The 23,785-nt window shown below is 40.8% G+C and overlaps 1 protein-coding gene across 3 annotated transcripts in view; it reads left to right on the forward strand.

Moving 5' to 3' along the window:
• MAP9 (microtubule associated protein 9) overlaps nucleotides 1-23,785 on the forward strand; it is a 244,704-nt gene that overhangs the window by 3,034 nt on the left and 217,885 nt on the right. For all 3 annotated transcript variants that reach the window (XM_030191616.1, XM_030191617.1, XM_030191618.1), the window contains exons 2-3: nucleotides 6,032-6,239; nucleotides 17,832-17,946. In XM_030191616.1, the coding sequence (XP_030047476.1) occupies nucleotides 6,162-6,239; nucleotides 17,832-17,946 (193 nt within the window). In that variant the 5' untranslated portion in view covers nucleotides 6,032-6,161. The remainder of the gene's footprint in view (nucleotides 1-6,031; nucleotides 6,240-17,831; nucleotides 17,947-23,785) is intronic.

A 23,785-nucleotide genomic window follows, 5' to 3' on the forward strand; every position in this document is an offset into this window, starting at 1 on the left:
AGGAGGAGTATGTTGTTGCCAGTTGCAATTGCTTGTTTGAATGAGTTCATTGCAGACACTAGAACAGTTTCGGTGCTGTGATTCGATCGAAATCCTGATTGAGACTCGTGCAGGATTGAGTGTTTATTTAGGTATTCGGTGAGTTGTTTCGTCACTGTGCCCTCCATAAGTTTGGTTATGAGAGGGATAGATGCTACTGGGCGATAATTGGATAGGTCCATTGGGCTTTTCTTAGCATCTTTAGGCAGAGGAGCAAGTAAGATATTTCCTTTATCCGTGGGGAAGAGACCATTTTTGAAGCCTGTGGTTTACATGTTTCGTGAGGTCTGTTTTGAATTGTTTCGGGGCAGATCTTATTAGACTAGTAGGGCAGATGTCTAATTTGCATTGCGACTTGGCGTATCTTCCGAGCCATTGTGAGATTTTGTCTGCCGAGCGAGTGTCAAAGTTGGTCCATGATCGATCTGCTGGGTATTCCTCAGGTATTGGGTCTAGACATTCAAGGATGCTTGTGTACTCGGTTATGTTGGTAGGTATCATGAGTCGGAGCTTTATAATTTTTTCATTGAAGTATTTCGCAAGATTGGTTGCAGATGGTATGTCTATATTATTAGAGGTAACCGGTGTGGTATTTAGTAGTTTATTCACAAGTAAAAATAGTTTGTGTGTATCCTTGTAGTTTGGTCCTATTTTGGTTTTATAATATGTTCTTTTAGTTTGTCTGATAGTGTATTTGTATTTTCTTTGTAGTTGTTTCCAGTCTTTGAGTGTGTGTTCGTCTTTTTTCTTGCTCCATGCTCTTTCTAATCTTCTGACTTGTGTTTTTAGTTCTTTCAATTATTCGTTAAACCATGGCATTGAGTTTTTTCTGTGTGAGGTTCTGGTTTGAAGTGGTGCTATGTTGTCTAGTACTGTTCTGCATCTATTGTCCCATTCTTGGAGAAATTGGGGTGAGTCTATAGGTGTTGTCCATTCGTCGGTGTAGAATTGTTGTCAGAATGTTAGTGGGTCTATTTTGCCTCTCGTAGTGTAGGTTTGTTGCTCTTTTTTTTGTTGTGCTTTTTTTGGTCTCCAGTGAAGGGAGAGATTAGCTCTGTAGTGATCGGACCATGGCGTGGCTGTCCATTTTGTATCTATTAGTGTGAGATTTGGTTCTGATGAGAATTTGTGGGTAATGATATCTAGTGTGTGTCCTTTGTTGTGGGTGGGTTGCATGTTTGGCCAGTGGAGCTCCCATAGTTGGATGAAGTCCTTGCATTCGCGTACATTGCTTAAGTTAGTATCTTCAAGGTGAAGATTGATATCTCCTGCTATGATAAGGTTCTGGGTGGAAACGCAAGTGTTCGATATGAAATCCATAAAGTGCGTTTGGGAGTCTTGCCAATTGCCTGGGGGTCTGTAAAATAGGATTAAGTTTAGGTGGTCACGCAGGGTTGGGTGGTTGATTCTGACTGAGGCTATTTCAAGTTGGGGAAGAATGGATTCTGCTGTTGTTGTGATTGTGAATTGAGATTTGTAGATTATAGCTATGCCTCCTCCTCTTTTTCCATCCCTTGTCCAGTGGGTGATTTTGTATCCTGGAGGACAGAGCTCTAAGATTATGGGATGTTTAGGGTCATGGATCCAAGTTTCACTAATAAGTAGGAAATCGAGATGGTCGGCTGTGATCCAGTCGGTTATTATCGTGGTTTTATTAACTGCCGATCTGGCATTGATGTAGCCTATTTGTATTAGTTGGTGGGGTTCAGTTGGGTTCAAGGCAGTGTTGATTTCTATCAGTTGTCTATCTTCTTGGTATGTGAGTTTGTTAAGACCTTTTTTTCCTTTCTGTAAATAGTGTCCATGGGTAGTATGTTTTTTGTGACATTTTTTTGATTTTTTGGGTAGGCATATTGTTTATGGTTTGCGTGGGTGATTTGTGTGTAGTGGGAATATTGTTGTCCGTGCAAGGGGATGAGAGTGTGTGGTGGATAAGGGAGAGACAATAGATAGTTAGGAGTAGTTTGTTGGAGTTCATATCAGTGTTAATTGTGTCAAGGCAGTGTTGATTTCTATCAGTTGTCTATCTTCTTGGTATGTGAGTTTAAGATCTTTTTTTCCTTTCTATAAATAGTGTCCGTGTGTAGTATGTTTTTTGTGCCATTTTTTTATTTTTTGGGTAGGCATGTTGTGTATGGTTTGCGTAGGTGATTTGTGTGTAGTGGGAATATTGTTGTCCGTGCAAGGGGATGAGAGTGTGTGGTGCATAAGGGAGAGACAATAGATAGTTAGGAGTAGTTTGTTGGGGTTCATATCAGTGTTAATTTGTGTAGTATAGTAGGGGTGTGTGTGAGTAGTGTTCAGTAGTATAATTACTGGTGTGGTGTTATAGGATGCATATAAAGCATTTAGAGCATTAGAGGATTCAGTTATCAAACCGTTCAGTGCTATTGTTGCTTTAATGTATTATCCTGATTAATTATATAAAATAATGGTTAGTTCATTATTTCAAGAAGCATTAGAAGATTAGGTCAGTAAATATATCAATAATACAGTGATTTAGGTTATTATCGTGCTTAGTTATGCAGCATATTGATTAGAACAATTTACAATTCAATATCAGAGTAGTATTGTGGTATAGATACCGCAAAAATGCTGTGAGATGTTATACGGAAGAGTTGCTCAGGAGTCCTCTATGGGAGCTGTTAGAAGTTTAAAGTCTGGCGTGCATTTAAGGCATTTACAGCATTTGAAGCATCTAGAGTAAGTCATTCAACATGCTACATTTGAAGTATTTGAAGCAACAAGCATTCGAAGGAAGTCTTTCAACTTTAAAGCATACTAGGGATTCAAGCAGACAGAGGATGCCCCCACAACATTTATATCATTTCAAGCATTCAAAGGAAATCTCCTAACATGCTATACACATATGAGTTTATCTTGTTGGGCAGACTGGATGGACCATGCAGGTCTTTTTCTGCCGTCATCTACTATGTATGCACTCGAGGCATCAAGCAGCCAAAGTATTCAAGGAAGTTCTTCACCTAGCTACAAATCAGGTTGTTCAGATTTGGGCTTGCTCACGCGTCACCACTTATGCTTTGCTCCTCTCCTCGTCCATTGTCCTCTCTCTGGGTCCAGGTGTGCGGCCCTTAGCCCGTGATGTTATGCCTTCCCTGGTCTCCGTGTGAGACCGGTCAGCATCTCCACGCCTGGCCTCCAGCGCAGTCCAGCTGGAGCCTGAACTGACCAGTTTGTAGAGGAGTGAGCGGTCTCTGTAGGGTGGCAAGGCGTTATCGAGCCCTTGGACGGTCCGTCTTCCAAGGTTATTGTCCCTGGCTGTGGATGTGGCTCAGGTCTCTCTGTTCGCAGCTCTGGTCTCGGTCCTGCCGCCTACATCTAGGTCAGCTGGCTTCGTTCGTCTCTCTCGGGGTTTAGCAGCGCTTCATGTGCAACCCACCGGTCTCCGCATAGAAATCAACACGTTGGTTCCGGCCCCTCGATCCTCAACTGCTCTCACCACTCAATGGCATGTAGCGTGGGTCGAGGCGAGGAGACTGCAGAGATCCTGCACCTCGCCGGTTGGGAGATTAAGGCAGCGGGCGAAACGGTATGAGAGGGTTCCGCGTTCCCGCTATGTCGGAGGGAGTTCTGCGCAAGGGTGGGTGTTCTGGTATTATGCTGTCCTCCTTAAAAAGGTGCCAGTGACTCACCTTGTTTCGGGTCGCTGGGGTGCCGAAAACCTTGTGGCGCCCTCGCGGTGGTCTTTCCGTTGGTCACCTAGGAGGCTCCGAGGCTAGTCGATCGCTGGTAGCCACGCTGGTGTCCACACGGTCGGTCGGCTTGTCGTATTTCAGCGCCTTTCAGCGGTTCGACTGTCAGGTATCACAGCACTCGGTCGATCCGCCGCTTCACCTGGTTCTAATCAGCTGCCTTCAGCCAAGTTCCAGCTATTTCGCAACTAAACTTCATTCAAGGCCCACGAGGTTGGTCGGTTCACCAGGTGTCCTTTCAGCGGATCGTCCACCAGATCTCGCAGTGGTAGATCGATCCGTTGGTCCACCTGGTCCCGACGCGGTCCCGATCGGGTTGGCGAACGCATCTAGCTGTTTGCAGCCAATCTCCAGCTATTTCGCGGCCCAATTTTGGCCGAGGTCTCTGGAGCTCACTCTCTCCGTGACCTTTCAGGCTTTATATGTGATATTTATTAAGGGGTCCTTTTACCAAGCTGCGGGAAAAAGGGCCCTGCAGTAGCCATCCATTGAGGCAGTGGTAAGGGCTTCCGCGGTAACTCAGCGGTAACTGGGTAGCGCACGGCGATGCCTGATTACTGCTGGATTAGCACCGTGCTATAAAATAAAATGGCGCACACTCAAGGCAAAACTACTGCCGGTGGCTGCGTTGGGCCGGAGGTAGTTCCATGTTAGCCCGCGTTAGGCTTACCACCTGCTGCTTTGTAAAGGGACCCCTAAAGGTTTTAAGCACTTTACTGAATAGCGCAGCAAGGGGCCCTTTTACGAAAGAGTTGCCACATGTCGGTGGGCTTGCCGTGCGGCAACCCAAAGCCACCGCCGGCCCAGCGCAGTAACTGGCAGTAGTTCCAGCTCGATTGAATGCCATTTCCGTTGTGCTTGAAAATATTTTTTGAATTTTTACCACGGCACTAACCTGGCGGTAATCAGGCAGTGCTGCCCACTGCCAGGTTACCATGGTAGCCCTTATTGCCTCTTTGGTGGGTGGCAGTAAGTGCTCCCCACCGCATGGCCACGCGGTAAGAGTAATCTTACCGCATGGCCATTTTTTTGGTGGGTGCTTTTTACCTGCTGTGGTAGAAAAGGGCCCTGGCACGCAGGAAAAATGGCCCCCACTGCTACCACAGTGTCCTTTTTATCGCAACTTGGTAAAAGGACTCCTAAGGGAGCAGTTTTCTAAGGATTTCCATGAATAAACTTTCAAAATTGGCCTGACCACAATGGGAAAATCTAGGAGTATGCCCAGAAAAGCAAGATTTCATTTTAAAATCCTCACATTTGCTTTCCAGGGATTTAAAGGTAATTTGCATCATTGTGATCTAAGGGATTTTCAAAGGCAAATTCTTCATGGAGTTTCCCTTTGAAAATGACTTGCAGGCCTCCGCTGAAAATTGTTTTCACTAGCATTTTAATAATATATATCTGAAATAGACAAAACTGAACTTCAAGATATATAGGGCTAGATTCTATATATGGCACCAAAAAAATCGGCACGGAAAAAGCGCTGTTCTATAAGCCTCACTTAAAGTTAGGCACGGTTTATAGAACAGTGCTTACACCCGAGAATCATGCCTAACTTTAGGCATGGCCATTTGCACCAATTGAAATGCGGTTCAAAATGTATGTGCCTACATTAGGCGCATATCCCTAGTATTCTATAACAACGCACATTTTAGGCGCACTCCTGTTCTGCCCATGACCCTCCCATTTCCATGCCCATTTTTTCAAATCACGCAAATATTTTAGGCGCATAAAGTTCAATTAACTTTAGTGCCAAAAATTGCTTGTTAAAAAGCCAGTTATTGGCTTTAATTAGCTTGTTATTCAATTAAATTGTGTGTGTAAATTGGGCGCACATCCCAAATTGCATGCTAACGGATTTAGTGTGCGCTAAGAAGCCCATTTTATTCCTATGGACATCTTAGCATTTAGCGTGTGCTAATCATTAGCATGCACAAAGGGGTGCTTTTACAAAGGTGTGCTAGCATTTTAGCGTGCCTTTGTAAAAGGACCTCTAAATCCCTTAGATCACCTCTAAATCCATTGGTGCCCCTAAGTAAAAGGAGCCCATAACTAGTTCCATGTTTATAGTGGCATTTTAGTATTTACTCTTATGTTAATGCGATTTGTTGTGTTAATTTTAAATGAACTGATTAGTATAATCTTGTATATTAATCAACTCCTTTAACTTCTAATGGAATAATTCACACCCTTGAATCAATTTAAATCAGACTTGGACTCTGTAGACTGCTGCTATGAATAGGAAAACACTTAGGATGCTATACATTCTGTTTTTACAGGTGATCATAGATGATTCCAGGAATCTTAAATTGAACAGTGATAGCAGGAAATCAGGAAAGAATTCGAGTTATAATCAGTGGACTTGCAAGCTTCACTTCACCAGATTGATTCATTGCTGTCTAAAACATTATGTCTGATGATGAAGATTTCAGCTCTCTATTGGCCTACACCAAGAGCCCAAAGGCCTCTAAAAGATCAACTTTTCAGGTAAATTACTTTACTTTTGTTACTATGGAAGGGAGAGGAATCCCTTAGCTGGTAAACCAGTTTTTTTTTTTTTTTGCATCAGGCTGTGCATCCCCCTGTCCACTCATTTATTTCAGTTAAAGTTGTTCCTTTTCTTTCTCTTCCTACCACTGGTATTCCTACTTACTGCACATTCTGATATTACAGTGAGTGAGAGCAACCGAATGACAGTAGGACTGTGCCCATATAAAACTGTCTTCCTCGTTTGGAAGATCAGGGATCCATAACATGCCCTGTTGTTAAAATGAACAAAATTATTGGTTTAAAGAATGGGCAGCTGCTATTTTCAATTGCATTCTGTAATACATTTACTTTCACTGTGAATGTTACCCATGAAGGCATTAACCTCTGCAGGGGATGCTGAACATTGGATTCTCTCACCTAGCACTACCAGTTTGTTGCAGCACTATTAATGGTAGCGCTATACAAATGTTAATAATAATAATAATAAAGCCTCTTACAGAATTACCCTCATTGCACAGGCCTTTCTTGTGACTCTAATCAGCTTGATTATTCCATCAAGAATGAAAAAAAAGGGCAATTGGAGGATCGCTCGAGATTTTACATTGCAACCCTGAAAACTTTAGAAGAACAACTGAGAAGCATTCAGAAGCACAAGAAGGAAATTTTGTTGCAACATGACAACGCTAGGCCTCACAGACGCACGCAGCGCTGAACACTTGGCACAGAGTAATGCTGCAGTTGCACTTGAGAGACAGAGTAATGCTGCAGTTGCACTTGAGACTGTTACTTGAACTGGTGACTCCCCCTTGAGAAAGTAACCACGAAACGGGGACCTGTCGGGGTTTTAAGAGCACCAACTTGTTCAAGCTAAGTGCTACATAAAATTAGATGTTAGCATATTGACAAACAGAAATATATCTTTATATATAAGATTAGCAAAGGGTGGTGGAGGTTCAGTCAATGATTAGACAATACACACAGATAATACACCCAGTCATTGGGTGAAAAATCAAATAATCTTTATCGTGTGTTACATATGAGACTACTCCACTCTCAATAAGCTGAAGAAGCAATACACTTGTATTCATGTGTGTTTAAACATTTTGTTATATTTTGATGCTCGACAGAGCACAGGCACAATTGTTTATTTCTAGGATAAGCAGCATAAAATATATTGTACTGGTTTGGGATCTTGCCAGGTATTTGTGACCTGCATTGGCCACTGTTGGAAACAGGATACAGGGCTTGATTGACCTTCGGTCTGTCCCAGGATGGCAACACTTATGTACTTATGCACTTTTGTAATGCCTCCATCTTCATAGTTCACCAACAATTTGCAGCACTAATGTGCTGCATGTGTTCACTTGTTTTTTTGAAATCTTTCTCTTCACCTCAGTTGGCAAGAAATGTTTATGTAAAGAGGTTGCGTGCAGTGAGCACTCAGTGCGTTGTAAACAACGTGTTGTGATAAAATTTATGACTGTTAAAGGAGCCCCTTCAATTGAAATTCACTGCATGCATGGTGATGACTGTGTTGATGCGAGTACTATGCAATGCTGGGCCAAAAAATGTAAAGACTGTTGACTGGGAAGGGCTGATTTGTGTGATTAAAAATTAAGTGGCTGTTTCTCACATGAGAAAGGTGAGAAACTTGTAAAAGACAATTGGAGGATCGCTCGAGATTTTACATTGCAACCCTGAAAACTTTAGAAGAACAACTGAGAAGCATTCAGAAGCACAAGAAGGAAATTTTGTTGCAACATGACAACGCTAGGCCTCACACACCATGAAAAACAACAGAGGCAAATACGAAGATGGGTCTTAGTCTTATGTTATCCATCATATAACATAGACTTAGCACCATGCGATTTCCATCTTTTTCCCAAATTGAGGGAATACTTTCAGGGCATCTGTTCAACTCAAAAAGGTGGAAAGGACTGTGAACAATTGGTCAAAGAGACAAGAAATGTAGTTCTTTTGCAATGGCTTTCCAAAACTTGGCTATTGGAAGAAATTTGAGGCAAATGGTGGCAACTATGTAGGAAAGTAAATGTATGTAATGAAAGTGCAAGTTTCAAGCATTATTTTTGTACTTTGTTCGTTACAGTGTCTTCGTTTAAAAAAAGTTATTGATGTGGAGACATTATCTTTCATTTAATCCTCATATATCAGTGATATTCCAAGCTGTGTGGTGGCTGTTATTGAGAGCGCTCACATCTACTGTTGGGCAGAGTACTGGTGAAAGTGCCTTTTAAAATTATCCCCCAAGCTCATTATATGTATTCAAGGCTGTAAGAAAAAGATTTCCTGGAATGATCAGGTCAGTGACTAATTCAGTCACCCAGGTATTGATACCCGGATTATGTAAAGGTCACCCAAATTTGGGCGCAGTCTTGAGGTCCATATGTAAATTTAATTATTTAATGAACCATTAACAACCAGTTTCCGGCATTAATTGGCACAAATTTGCTTATGCAGTATGCTATAATGCTGAGTGCCCAACTTGTCTCATGCACAGCCCACAAGGGAGTGTAGCCATGGGAGGGACATAGTCAGGTCAGGGGCATTTGAAAAATATAATAGAATTCCTGGGTTGTGCACCCAACTTGTGTGCCAGGATTTACACCAGATTTTAGAAGGCATAAGTCCTTGTGCCCAAATTTGGGCACAGAAATTTTCACTAAGCGCTGTTCTATAAAGGACGCTCATGGTCAGGTCTGGACCATGAATGTTTAACTTGGCTGAGCATGCAGGCACCTTTGGGGTTAATTTTGTTTGCTGTTAGCTTGTTGCTGGGAGGGGAAGGGATTGGAGGGTAGTATCAGCTGGTTGGGTTTGGCACGAGAGCTTAGGATTGGTGGATTTATGAGAAGGGGAGGGATTTTATCTGTTTGTTTGGTGTTGGGGTTTTGGCGGGAGTGTAGTTGGGAGGGAAAGATGTGGAAGGCTTTGGGCCATTGTCCCCTTCCCCCACCCTCCCGGTGGGTAGGGATATGGCGCGAAGAGTGTGAAGGTTGTTCAGGATAGTTTTTAGCTCAGCAGATGAATGGAGGGGGATATGGAATCCCTGGGGGGAGGAGTTATGTCCTGAAATTTAATTTTGGATCCTTGAGGGCATCACCACCTTGAGGGACAGGAGGTTTTGGGGCTCGGTGTCACCATGGCCCTGGGGGTACCGGTAACTTTTCACAGTTAATTCAATACCGTCTAGTTGAATATGAAACTAAAGAATTATTGGTTTGATGTTTTAATTTGTGAATTTTTGGGTATTTGCAGAGTTTGCCTGTCCGCTCTCGACCCGCACCTCTCCGTGCTGTCTGTCTTCACCCACACAATTGGGGCTAATCCACCTCCTAAGAGGAACTGCTTCTGCTCACTTGCAAAAAGTAATTATTCACAGTACCAAATTTATCCTGCAGAGTACTTTATTCCACCGCGGTACCAGTGGGAAAAACAGTATGTTCACTGTACCACAGCTGTTGGTCTCCGTGCACTTTGCTTCACTTTTCCAACACACCAAACAAACAACAGTTCAGTCTTAGAATTAGCTAAAGACTTGGGAAAACCTGTGGTTCAGTCTATTCCTCCGCTCCTCTCTGCTACTGCCTAGGAGTTAGAGACATTTTCACCACCCTCATTTGCCAGACACCAACACTCTGACAACCTCCCACAAATGTTCAGACTGACCTCCTTCAGGTAATTAATTCCCACTGTTCCATGAAGCCAGACCGCATCTAGGCATTGTCACTTAGTGGCCCCAAATCTCTGGCTTCTCTCTCTCTGCAGTCTCTTCCTTTTCCACCTCTCTTTGTCCTGAGCAAAAGAACTCCATTTGCTCCTCACCAACCTCTTTCCTTTCGCTTTCCTCTCCTAGTTCAATCTCCTCCCACTCCATGGAGTCTTCCCCCACCCTCTCTCCCAGGTGCTGCTCCTCCCCCTGATTATCCTCCATCTCCCAATCACCCCCTGACTCTACTACCTGCTGGGAGTTGTGGTACTGTTTCTCTTGTTCCCTCCTCCTTTGCAAGTGTTGCTGGGCTCTGTAGTTCTCTTCCCTTTTCATCAGTCTCCTACTCCCTTTTCCCCTCTGAGGGTTTTTCTCCTTTCCTCGCTTACTGTCACTATCAGCTCTTCTCTGCCTTCCTTCTACCTCCTCCTCACAATATATATATATATATATATATATATATATATATATATATATATATAGTTATATATAGTTATGAAACTGTTTGTTTTTTCAATAAAGCTGCTGCCAATGTTTTCTCACCTTAATAGTTTGTGCGTTCAGTCTTTTAACTGTGACATATGGTAATGAAAGAGGTGGATGCATTGCAAGTACCTAAGTTAGGGGCGCTTGGCGTAGAGCGCTCTTTAAAGAATACAAGTTTAGCTTGGATCTTTCTGCCACCTAATTTTGGGCACCATTTACTAAATCCAGCCCTGAGTGCACAATATGCCTTAATATGTTTTTTTTCCCATAAAATAACAGCCTAGGCTGGAAAGACATAGCTGTGTGATACTAACACTAATACCTAATAGAAAATTGAAAATAAAGTACAATCACAAAACAATTCTAAAATATGAAATCAATGCTTAAAACTTATTTTACTGTACATGCAGAAATTGATTTGTATAAAATTGCATGGGGAATGCATACTTTTTATCTGAATAGTGTTAGGGATGCCAAGAGGGTCTTTTACTCTAAGTTCATTCTCACTACTGCTAACCAGATGAAGGAACATTTCTAGATTGCTTCTAACCTTGCTCTCATATCTGATGACTTTACCAAGTATTTTTTCCTCAAAGGTTTCTGATCTTGGGACAGATTTTCTTTCTAATTCATCAGTTGCTTCACGAGAAATGGATGATTTTGTTTCATTTAATCCCATGGATTGGCTTCGTTCTTAAATTCTTGGATATTTTCCAGTCTTACATTCACTGTCATTCTTGTTAAGATGTTGTCCTTATTCTTTATCATCTGTTCCCTGCAAAATTTCTAAAGGAGCCCTTTTTGATTTTCTTCTACTTGTTGTTTCTTTCTATGATCAGCACTAATCTTGTTTCTAGCCAAGTTCCGAGCTCCAGAAGCAAGCTGTTTGACCAATGCTAACATTGGCCGCTCTTCTTTGGAAGTTATTGGAGAAGGTAGTGTTTTGCCAGGTTTGAGATTTTCTGGATAAGAACTTTTGCTCTTCAGCCGCAGAAGTCCGGTTTTCACCTGGATCACAGCACTAAATCAGTCCTTACAGCTATGCTTAGCAAGGTGCATTTCACTCTTAAAATTAGCTAGTTTGTTATCTTGGCATCTGTGGATCTCTCGTCAGCATTTCAACTTGCTGACCACTCAGTATTAATTGATTATCTTTGCAGTGAAGTGGTTTGTCTCTTACCTGAGCATTATGATCTTTTAAGGTCTCCACCAGTGTTCCCTCTAAGCTGGGTGGGAGTCCTCCAACCACATTCCTGCCAGTGAGGGTTGATGCTTCAATTTTATGTTTTCAGTCTCTAGGGACAGGCAGCATAGCTATAAGTTTGCACAGATTGCCTGTTCCTTGCTATTGAAAATGTGATACTGAAACAGCACCCTCCATTGGCAGGAATGTACGTGGAGGGCTCTGCATAGGAGTTATTCTGTCTGACCAGTGGGGTATTCCGGAGTTTGTTTTTTGTGCTTTTCAATGTGTTTATTAGATTAATGAAGAGTTTGGTTGAGAATCAGGGAGTATGTGGCTTTTATTTTGCTGATGATATTCTACTACTACTACAAATCATTTCTATAGCGCTACCAGTCGTACGCAGCACTTCACAGTTGAACGTGAAGAAAAGACAGTCCCTGCTCAAAAGAGCTTACAATCTAAATCAGGACAGACAGACAGGACCAATAAGGGATAAGGGTAGGACAGACAGAAGGACATGTAGGGAAAGGAACTATTGAAGAGAGGAAGACAAGATAAAGGTTACGAGCAGGTGACAAGTTAGGAGTCAAAAGCAGCATCAAACAGGTAGGTCTTTAGCCCGGATTTGAAGGCGGCCAGGGATGGAGCTAGACGTAACGGCTCAGGAAGCCTATCCCAGGCATAAGGTGCGGTGAGATAAAAGGAACGGAGTCTGAAGTTAGCGATGGAGGAGAAGGGTGCAATTAGGAGAGTTATTCAACTTCTTTGTTGACACTTCTTTAGACCTCAGCCCTCTGATCTCATGGTTGTAGGCAGGTGCACTATAGCTTGTGACAATAGATTCACATGGTTAATTTCTCAAAGCCTGAGGCAATGTGATTCTGTGGAAGTGTTCCCTCTCAACTCCCCTTTTTTAGCATAGGCTCGCTCATTGCTTGCTGGGATGCTATTGTTACAAGAAATATTTAACTTGGGGAAATTGCTCAGAGCATTCGCTGTATTTATAAGTTTTAAGATATATTTTGGTTATTTCTCCACCAATTGCCTATTAAGGTAATAAGACTTACAATTGCAAGAATAAAGGGGATTAAGTATTATATTTTTTTGAGTCACATTAACCTGCAATGCATAAGATTTAGGAACTTATGCTCAAAGCATGGCACTAAGTTTTAAAAACGACCTTACATTAACCTGCACTGCAAGTTTTAAAAGCATGTGCCCAGAACATAAAGACCATACATTTAGCTGCAGAAAAGAGTTTATTTACAGTACAGGTAATGTAAATAATGTTGCAAACGAGAGGCAGTCTTAAGACTCTTAGAACAGAGAATTTGTGCTTTAAAAACAAGGTAACAGGTTTAAATATGAATTATAGTTAACTTACAAGTCCTTTTGTTACAAAGCATGTTGTAGTCCAGCTGATTGATGAGCAGCATGAGGTAAGAGGAGCCCAGGCATTCTGCAGTCAGTGATGGAAGAAAAGTGCTGCAGGAGAGAAGAGAGAGTCTGAGCAGTGTCTCTTCCTACCTCTCCCTCCACACCTTTAGTGTTCACTCTGGTGGATCCTCTTCTACTTCTATTCCTCTGCCTGTTGGCGTACCTCAGGGTTCTGTTCTTGGTCCCCTCCTCTTTTCTATCTACACTTCTTCTCTTGGTTCATTAATCTCATCCCATGGCTTTTCCTACCATCTCTATGCTGATGACTCCCAAATCTATCTTTCTACCCCTGATATCTCACCTTCCATCCAAACCAAAGTTTCAGCATGCTTGTCTGGCATTGCTGTCTGGATGTCTCAACGCCACCTGAAATTAAACATGACCAAAACCGAGCTTCTCATTTTTCCCCCCAAACCCACCTCCCCATTCCCCCCGTTTTCTATTTCTGTTGATGGCTCTCTCATTCTCCCTGTCTCCTCAGCTCGAAACCTTGGGGTCATCTTTGACTCTTCTCTCTCCTTCTCTGCTCATATCCAGCAGACCGCCAAGACCTGTCGTTTCTTTCTTTACAACATCCGTAAAATCCGCCCCTTTCTTTCCGAGCACTCTACCAAAACCCTCATCCACACTCTTGTCACCTCTCGTTTAGACTACTGCAATCTGCTTCTTGCTGACCTCCCACTTAGTCACCTCTCCCTTCTCCAATCGGTTCAAAACTCTGCTGCCCGTCTCGTCTTCCGCCAGGGTCGCTTTACTCATACTACCCCTCTCCTCAAGTCACTTCACTGGCTCCCTATCTGTTTTCGCATCCTGTTCAAATTTCTTCTAACCTATAAATGTACTCACTCTGCTGCTCCCCAGTATCTCTCCACACTCGTCCTTCCCTACACCCCTTCCCGTGCACTCCGCTCCATGGATAAATCCTTCTTATCTGTTCCCTTCTCCACTACTGCCAACTCCAGACTTCGCGCCTTCTGTCTCGCTGCACCCTACACCTGGAATAAACTTCCTGAGCCCCTACGTCTTGCCCCATCCTTGGCCACCTTTAAATCTAGACTGAAAGCCCACCTCTTTAACATTGCTTTTGACTCGTAACCACTTATAACCACTCGCCTCCACCTACCCTCCTCTCTTCCTTCCTGTACACATTAATTGATTTGATTTGCTTACTTTATTTTTTGTCTATTAGATTGTAAGCTCTTTGAGCAGGGACTGTCTTTCTTCTGTGTTTGTGCACGCTGCGTATGCCTTGTAGCGCTATAGAAATGCTAAATAGTAGTAGTAGTAGTAGCAGTGGAGCATGTGACTCCAATTTTTAAAAAGGGTTCCAGGGGTGATTCAGGAAAATACAGACCAGTAAACCTCACCTCAGTTGCGGGTAAGATAGTGGAAACTATTGTAAAGAATAAAATTATGGAACATATAAATAAACATGGTTTAATGGAATAGAGTCAGCATGGTTTCAGCCAAGGGAAGTCTTGTCTCACCAATTTGCTTCATTTCTTTGAAAATGTGAATAAACATGTGGGTAAAGTTGAGCTGGTTGATGACAGTGTATCTAGATTTTCAGAAAGCTTTTGACAGAGGTCCTCATGAGAGACTGCTGAGAAAATTAGAGAGTCATGGGATAGAAGGCAATGTTCTGTTGTGGATTAGGAATTGGTTATTGGACAGAAAACAGAGGGTAGGGATAAATGACCATTTCTCTCAATGGAGGAGGGTGAATAGTGGACTGCCACAGGGTTCTGCACTGGGATCAGTGCTGTTTAACGACAAGTGAGGTGATTACATTTGAGATGACACAAAACTATTCAAGGCTGTTAAGACATGTAGACTGTGAAAAATTGCACGAAGACCTTAGGAAATTGGAAGACTGGGCATTCAAATGACAGATTAAATTTAATGTGGACAAATGCAAAGTGATCTACATTGGCATGAATAATCTGAATCATAGTTACCTGATGCTAGGATTCACCTTGGGGGTCAGCACCCAAGAAAAAGATCTAGGTGTCATTGTAGACAATACGCTGAAATATTCTGCCCAGTGTGCAGTGACGGCCAAAAAAGCAAACAGGATGCTAGGAATTATTAGAAAAGGATGGTAAATAAGATTGAAATGTAATTCCTCTGTATTGCTCCATGGTGTGACCTCACCTTGAATATTGCGTTCATTTCTGGTCACATTTTCTTAAAAAAGTTTAAAGAAAATCAACCAAAATGATAAAGGGGATTGAACTCCTCTCATATGAGGAAAAGCTATAGAGGTTAGGGCTCTTCAGCTTGGAAAAGAGATGACTGAGGGGAGATATGGTTGTGGTCTGCAAAATCCTGAGTGGAGTAGAAATGAATTGATTTTTCACTCTTTCAAAAAGTACAAAGACTTTGGGGCTCATTTTCAAAGCACTTAGACTTACAAGTGCCATAGGTTACTATGAAATTTTGTAAGTCTAAATGCTTTGAAAATACGCCTCATAGTATGTGACACTCAATAAAGTTACATGGAAACGGTTTTAAAACAAATAGGTGGAAATATTTTTTTTACTCAACGAATAGTTAGGCTCTGGAACTTTTTGCCAGGGGATGTAGTAACAGCGGGTAGCGTATCTGGGTTTAAAAATGTTTGGATAAGTTCCTGGAGAAAAAAATCCATAGTCTGCTACTGAGACAGACATAGGGAAGCCACTGCTTGCCCTGGGTTTCATAGCATGGGATGTTGCTACTGTTTTGGTTTCTGCCAGTCCTTGTGACCTGGATTGGCCACTATTGAAACAGGATACTGGGCTAGATGGACTATTGGTCTGACCCAGTATGCTATTCTTATTTTCTTATGTTCTTATGTGAATTTTCTGTTTCTAGCTTTTTTTATAATACTGTACACAATTTTGATATTCAAGAAATGAGTAAGCATAAACTCTAACCCCGAGATCCAATGTAGGTCACCCAAATTTGGGCTCATTTTCCAGATTCATGCATAAACTAATTAGTCAATTAGGTGCTACAATCAGTTATTGGAATTAACAAACACTTAATTGGCAGTAATTAGGATTTACACACAGATCTGCCCTAATCCGTATTCTATAACATGCACGCCTAAATTTAAAGCATGGTACTTAAAAGGGGCATGACTATGGGATGGGCATAGTGCGTGGCAGAGGCATTTTGTAGACATTATTTCACATGTTAAAGGATACCTGCTTCTGTGCGCCCAACAGCCTTCAGTTTGGCGTGAGCTTTTACACTACCTTTTCACTGGCATAAATGCTGACCTCCAAAGTTAAACATGAAATGCATGCTGAGCTACTATTCTGTAAAGGTTTCCACAAAGACTGCCCTTTGAGAATACTGTCTTAGCACAATCATAATGGCTGCCTGACATCGGGTGCCATTTACTGAATCTGGCCCAGTTGCCTAAACGTATGCACACACATCCTGTTTACCTGGTTGGAGATGTTTCTGTTGTGGAGTTTGCATTTCAAAGTCAGAACATCTTGAAAAGGTTTTACCGAGTTGTACTGTACCTGTTTTTCTTAGGAAATGTTTATAAAGGCATGCAGGTTCATCGCTTCCTTTTATAAAAAAAAAAACACCAGATTGTGCCAAAAATATCCTTTCTGAGAGAGGAAGCAAAAAAAAAAAAAAAGTTCATTTTTTTGCAGACCAGCAGAAGGTGGGTATATATGGATGTACACTTTTTCCAGTACCTCTTCACCTTATTTTTTTCATAGATCCTTTTTCTAATTATATATGTCAAGTACAGTATAGTATTTACATATATCCTCAATCATGTATCACTCAACCATTAAGGAATATTGTAATTATCTTCATTTCATTGTTGCCGACATGAGGCTAAGAGTGTCTTTGTTTTGCTTTGGCTATTTCAGGGAAAATATTAAAAATTGCTTAGAACATTTGTCACAACTAAGGAGCCCTTTTACTAAGTCGCGTAGGCACCTACATGCGTCAGTTTTAAACTACTGCCCGGCTACTGTGTGGCCTGGGTAGTAATTTCATTTTTTAAACGTGTCCACTAAGCGCACTGGAAAATTTACGGCGCGCAGCGCTAACCAGGTGGCAATGAGCATTGTACATGCATAGACCATTACCACCTGATTAACGCATGAGACCTTACAGCTAGGTCAGTAGGTGGCAGTAAGGTCTCAGGCCCAAAATGGATGTGCACCAATTTTTATTTTGCTGCATGTCCATTTTTTGCCAAAAAAAAAGACCTTTTTTGCAAGTGTGCTGAAAAATGGACCTGCGTGCTTCCAATATATGCGTCTAGACCAGCATAGGCCACTTTTCAGCGCACCTTAGTAAAAGGACCCCTAAGTGAAGAACTTTTAGTTGTGACAAATGTTCTCTATCTATCTATATTTCTCTCTCTCTCTCTGTGTGTGTATATATATATATATATATATATATATATATATATATATATACACTCACACGTCCAGAGTGGAGCAGTAGCCTAATGGTTTGATTCCACTGTAGCTACTTGTGACCCTTGGCAAGTCATTTAAAACTCCATTGCATCAGGTATGACACTCCCCCCCCCCCCCCCCCCCCCCAAAATAAAACAAAAACAACTTATATTGTGAGCCCACTAGGGACAGAAAAAAGTACCCGTATATATAAACTGCTTTGATTGTATCATAAAAGGGTGGTATATCAAATCCCTTCACCCTGTAAAAGACCACATTTTTCTGATTCAGATGAAAACCTTATTGTTACTGTATGTGTGGTATTATATTAGGATGAACTACAAAAAGCAATTGCTGCCCGTGTAGCAAGACAGCAGGCTACTGAGGAACCAGAAATTCCTGAATATTTTGACTACTCAGATGAATTTGAAGAGAGTGATGATGATGGTAAGTATCTCTGGCTTTAGTTTTGCATTCAAAAATATAGGAGAATATTAGAAAATGAAAAATGTCTGGCATATTTTTGGGAGAATATTACATCAACTGAGTAGATTTCATAGATTGTCCCAGAATTAAGTTCTGCTCTGTTTCCCAAGATTATTATTAAGCACCCTATCGACTAAGCTGCATATGGGGGTCTTTTATAAAGGCATACTAGCGTTATTAGCAACCACTAATCATTAGTGTGCCAATAAGAATATATGGGCATTTCTAGTGTTTAGCGGATGCTTATTTTTAGCGTTTGCTAAAAACGCTAGCGTGCCTTTGTAAAAGGGGCCCTAGGTATTTTCCAGGTGTTTAAAATAATGAGGTTCTCAAAAATCATTAAAAAAATAAAGCCTGTCTTTTTGGTTTGGCAGTTTACTTCTGTTCCTTTGGGCTTCCAACTCAATTGGTTCTGGGGAGCTACAATCAGCCTGAGTGTTTTTCTCCATTTGTGCCATTCAGTTATAAATTCTTATCACCTTTCCAGCTCTCTTATCTCAATCATTGCAGAAACAATTCTTAGCTGAGGGGTATGCACCAGCACTCCATATGGAATACTGCAATCATGGGCAAAAGTGTTTGCAGTTGTGTAATGATTGGGCTGCCTCTTATTAGGGGTTGTAAAGGCAGGGCTTTTTTTGAGGGGGTACTCGGGGGTACTGAGTACTGGCACCTTTTCCAGTGTCTGCTAAAATTGACCCATGGACCATAAGTTTTAATGAAAGAGCTCAAGCTCAACACACCAATTCTGCCTTGTCATAGATTCTGTGACTGGTTGCAGGGTCCTGGCTATTGTGGGGTGGGTCCCTCGGTGATCACCCCATCCCTGAAGGGTGGCCTGGCATTTGAGTACCGGCACCTTTTTTGCTAGAAAAATTGCACTGTGTAAAGGCAGTATCTTCAGCTCCAACCAAGTCTTCTATCACTGAGACACCAGTTCATCGTCTTCTTCATACCTTAAATTATAGAATGGATTACTTTTATAGGAGAATTCTTTTTTTCTTTTGGAAATATTATTCAAACGCCAATAACAAAACCAGAGGAACTAGATCAGACAGTTCCAGTGCTAACATCCCTTCCTTTGCCAAACTCTTAAAACTTCACTGGCTTTTCAATTTTCAGATTTTTTTTGACTGTCCTGATTGTTTACATTCATCTCAGTTTGTTTTGACCTTGATCTAATACTGAACTGCTTCTTGTAATGGTAGTTTTAGAAGTTAAAAACAACCTATTATGCCAGGACAGTCAAATAATTTTATTGCTTTTTGACATTTCAGCTGCCTTTGACACAATCATTTACTACTCCTAGAGAAATTGAGTGAGAGAGGTATTTGTTGCCCCGTATTAAAATGGTTTGAAGAATTTCTGAGGAAAAGGACAGATAGCCTCTTGTTCTATGACTGGTCACCTAAAATTAGGCACTATCCTCAGGATTCTATATATGGCACCTTTGTTTCCATGCGGAAATTGCAGTGTATTCTATAACAATGCTGCTAAATATATACAGTACTTTTATTATGAAATAGCAGTCCTCTCTTATTGAAATAACCACCAATCTGTGGTTATGCCTACAGTGCATAGTCGATGAAAGCCTCACAATAATGTGAAGGAAAATCCACCCAATATGTGACACATCCAAGTACAAATGACCACAACTTTTAGCTGCATTCTTCTAAAAGTTGTGGTCATTTGTTCTTAGATGTTTCACATATTGAGTGGATTTTCCTTCACATTTTGGTGAGGCCTTCATTTACTACGTTTCTGTGGAGCTTCGGTCCATCTACCTTTATGATGGATTGGTGGTTATTTCCGTAAGAGAGGACTGCTACTTCATAATGTAAGTACTGTATATATTTAGCAGCATAATTGGGTTTTTGCTATATAACTTACTTGTGACATAATTGTCATTCTTTTTATTGTCATCTTGTTGTGAAAGCCTATTGGTAGCATGAAAGCCTTTATTATGATTTACTAAGGGGCTACAGTGTGCTATGATGGCCCCTTTATCAATTTGTCTCACGCTATAAGGTGAGGTGAATTATTGGTCTGAGCACATTCATTACAGTTTATGTGTATTGTCATTGGTGTTTTGCTTAACTTACAGAATGCTGTCATTTAAATGTGGAACTGTCTCATTTAGATGCAAAGCAGAGCGGGTCCAGAACAATTATCTTTATTAAAAGTCACCCCACGTGGTCCACATTACACCCATAGAAGGACTGCTTCAGGTTTACAGTACAGTACTATAAATAATAAAATCATATAAACACGTATTACATTAAAAAAAAACACAACATGCAAAATGTGGGAAGTCCAGGTCACAAGATTATATGCACAAACCCCCAAATTCTATATATGACGCCTTAAGTTATACCCACTAATTTGGCTACATGGCCAAATTGCGTGTACAGCTTAATGGATTAACAAGCCATTCAATGCTGATAATTGGTACTTAACCAATTAGCAGCACTAATTGTCTTTAATTAGAATTTACGCACACAGCTTTCTAGGCGTATTCTAGAGTGTGGTGCATGTAAATTCTAATGCGCATAGTCAAAGAGTGGTCATGGGGAGGAATTTTTGGGTTGTAGGCATTTTAAGAAACTATATGTGCACTACTATAGAATACACCCAATCTACGCCTAACTTAGGCACAGGTATTTACGCCTGGTTTTAGGTGGCTTAAAAGGGTGCACTTAAATTTTAGGATCAAGAACGGCATGTGAGCATATTCTATAAATTATGCCTATCTTTAGGCACAATTTATAGAATCATGCTAACTGGTACTGGGTCAAAATAGCTCTGTCAAAAAAAACCCTAGACAAAATAACACCGAGGGAAAAAAAAAACTAACAAAAAAATCCCCTGACATAATAGCCCCTGGCATAATATTCTCTGAGAAAACGGCCCACTTAATGGCCCCTGACATATTAGCCCCTGACAAAATGGCCTGTGTACTTATTTTTAATTTGTTCTTTCTGCTGCACTTCTGTGAGAGGTGTACGTAGTTTGTGAGCAGTGCTGCCGCCCACTATCTCTATTTCAGAAAGCAGGTGAAAACCTGGCCTCCTCTCCCAAGCTTTTAATTCATGTTGCAACTGACTATCCACTCTACATCTGGACTAGCTTGCTGCACGGTCTGTAAATTTGACCATTTCCTCACACCTTATTTAACTCTATAATTTGCTTTCAATTTAGCCACTCATCTATATATCCCAATACTTTGTCATACCCAGCTTGTCTGTCTATGGGGCTTATTTAATCACTATTTTTGAAACTCATTTTAAGGCATTTTTGTATGCAGTTCATGTAAATCTTGAGGGGTTGTGTTGGAGGTGCATTTTGGATGGGACTAGGGCAGGCTTATGATTTGGATGCTTTTCTGCAATAATGGAACATAGTAAAAATGTCTAGGGTAAAAATTAGAACCAAAAGAGAATCCACAAACGTGGAGAACTCAAGAAGTCCCACGGAAAACCTCAAGTGAAAAAGAGAAGTGGGAACGAGAACCAGGATTTACAAAGACTAGACCACAGTAATGATGAAGATGCAACAAACATTTATTGAACAGTAAATGACTCGGCCAGAAGGCCTACATCAGGAGTCTTTGTGTTCAAATAAAAAATGATGATGAGGGTCTTGAAATGACACAACGTTGTGTTTCGGCCAGAAGGCATACATCAGAAACCTACAAATAAAAACATTGTATAAGAATAAAATATAAAATAATAAAGTGATATATTACTAAACATTAATAGGTGTCAATTTATATTGTTAACAAATGACAATAAAATATTCAACCAACATAAAAACATCGATATGTATCAGAATTGCATTTTGTTGTGAAAAATTAAATAAAATTAGATAGCAATGTTATGAAAATCATCCATCCTTGTGTGTCTGTTACTTAAAGGACCTAAAGAAAAAAACATTAAAAATGTACAGAAATCTAACATACAAACAAGGATATGATTGTGAAAAAAAGTATTTATTAATAAAAAGTATTTTTAAAAAAGAGAAAATTAGAAAATAAAAAATAATGAAAAAAAATGAAAAATAATATGTAATAAATAATAAAGAATAGACCATGATATAATCCCTAAACACATAAAAAGATATATAAATACATAAAAGACTTTGGATGCTATAATGGTGAAAAATTAGGAATGACTACCCCTTATTCCCCCAGTGGTCACTAACCCCCTTCCACCCCCCAAAAATGTGATGAAGAACATTACTTCCCAGCTTTAGTGCCACCATCAGATGTTATACTCGGGTCCATCAGAATAGCATGCAGGTCCCTGGAGTAGTCTAGTAGTCGGTGCAGTGCACTGCAGACAGGTGGACCCAGGCTCCTACCTCCCCCTACCTGTTACACTTGTGGAGCAAACTGCAAGCCCTACAAAACTCACCAGAAAACCACTGTGCCAACATATAGGTGCCCCCTTCACTCGTAAGAGCTGTGGTAGTGGTGTACAGTTGGGGGTAGTGGGTTTTGGGGGGCTCAGCAGACATGGTAAGGGAGCAGTGGTGAGATATGTACCTGGGAACATTTTATGAAGTCCACTGCAGTACCCCCTAGGGTGCCCTAATGCTTTCCTGGGATGTCAGGGGGATCAGTCTACTAAAAATGCTGACTCCTCCTGCATCCCAATGGCTTGATTTTGTTTGTTTTGCACTTGTACGTTTTTTGTTTGAAATTGGACCAAAAAACAAAACATCCAAATCATAAAACCTTCTATTTTCAAAAGCAAAGATAGACGTTTTTCTTTTTTGAAAATGACCTTCTTTAGTGTTCTGATTTTTCTAGCATTAACGACCACGTATTAATTTTCGCATTAGTGAGTGGCCTTTAGTGCTTGGTTAGCACGCAGTAATGTAACTACGCTAATCGATTAGTGCAGAATATGCCTACTCTCCACCCCCAACCCGCCCTAGCACTAAAAAATACATGTTATTTTTTAGTGATTGGGTAGCGCTTGTTCACAAAAAATTACCATGGGATGCATGAGCGCACCCCGTAGTAAGCCTTTTTTGCTGTGGTAAGCACACATTAGTGCTTATTGCAGCTTAGTAAAAGGACCCCAAAATGATATATGGTATGGGAGCAATTCTGTAAAATAGGTGCTAAAGTTTACATGCCCATGCCAGCATATATGTGTGTATGTATCAGTATTTCACCTAAGCTCTATTCTGTAAATGTGCACCTTTCTTGCACTGCATGTGTTTTCAATAGAGTTTACAACGGGCGGGGCATAAGTAGGATGTGCATTTATGCATGTATTTTCAGCATTTATATGCCTGCAGTTACAGCAGCTCTAAGGCTGGCTTAAATGCTCATGCCTAACTTCCAAGTGCTTATGTACGCAGTTAGGCTAGTAGTTTATAAAAGAAAGCATGTGCTTATAGAACAGGCTGTTAGCAGGTACCCTGTTATAGAATTGCTCTTTACATGAAATAACAGTTCAGGCTTCTATTATTTTATTCATTTATTTAAAAAAAATTTATACTTCGCCCATCCCTAGGTAGTTTACATTTAAAAATACATAAAAATATAAGACGAGTATAATCATAATATCATATACAGCAGATTACTGAAAAAATATCACATTCAAGTTCAATATTTATTTATTTAAAACAATTATGGTTTGCTTCAGCTGAGAATACATGATTTTCCTGACTTTGGCATCATGTGTACAATTCCTGTGGGATTTTTTATACTCTGGAACTCTGGTTCCTCAGTTTGTTAAATCCCAAGGGAATTTTTGCACAGTAAAACATATTTTTCTTTGTCATCAAG

The sequence above is a fragment of the Microcaecilia unicolor genome, chromosome 2, assembly GCF_901765095.1.
Source record: "Microcaecilia unicolor chromosome 2, aMicUni1.1, whole genome shotgun sequence".
NCBI classification, from domain to species: Eukaryota; Metazoa; Chordata; class Amphibia; order Gymnophiona; family Siphonopidae; genus Microcaecilia; species Microcaecilia unicolor.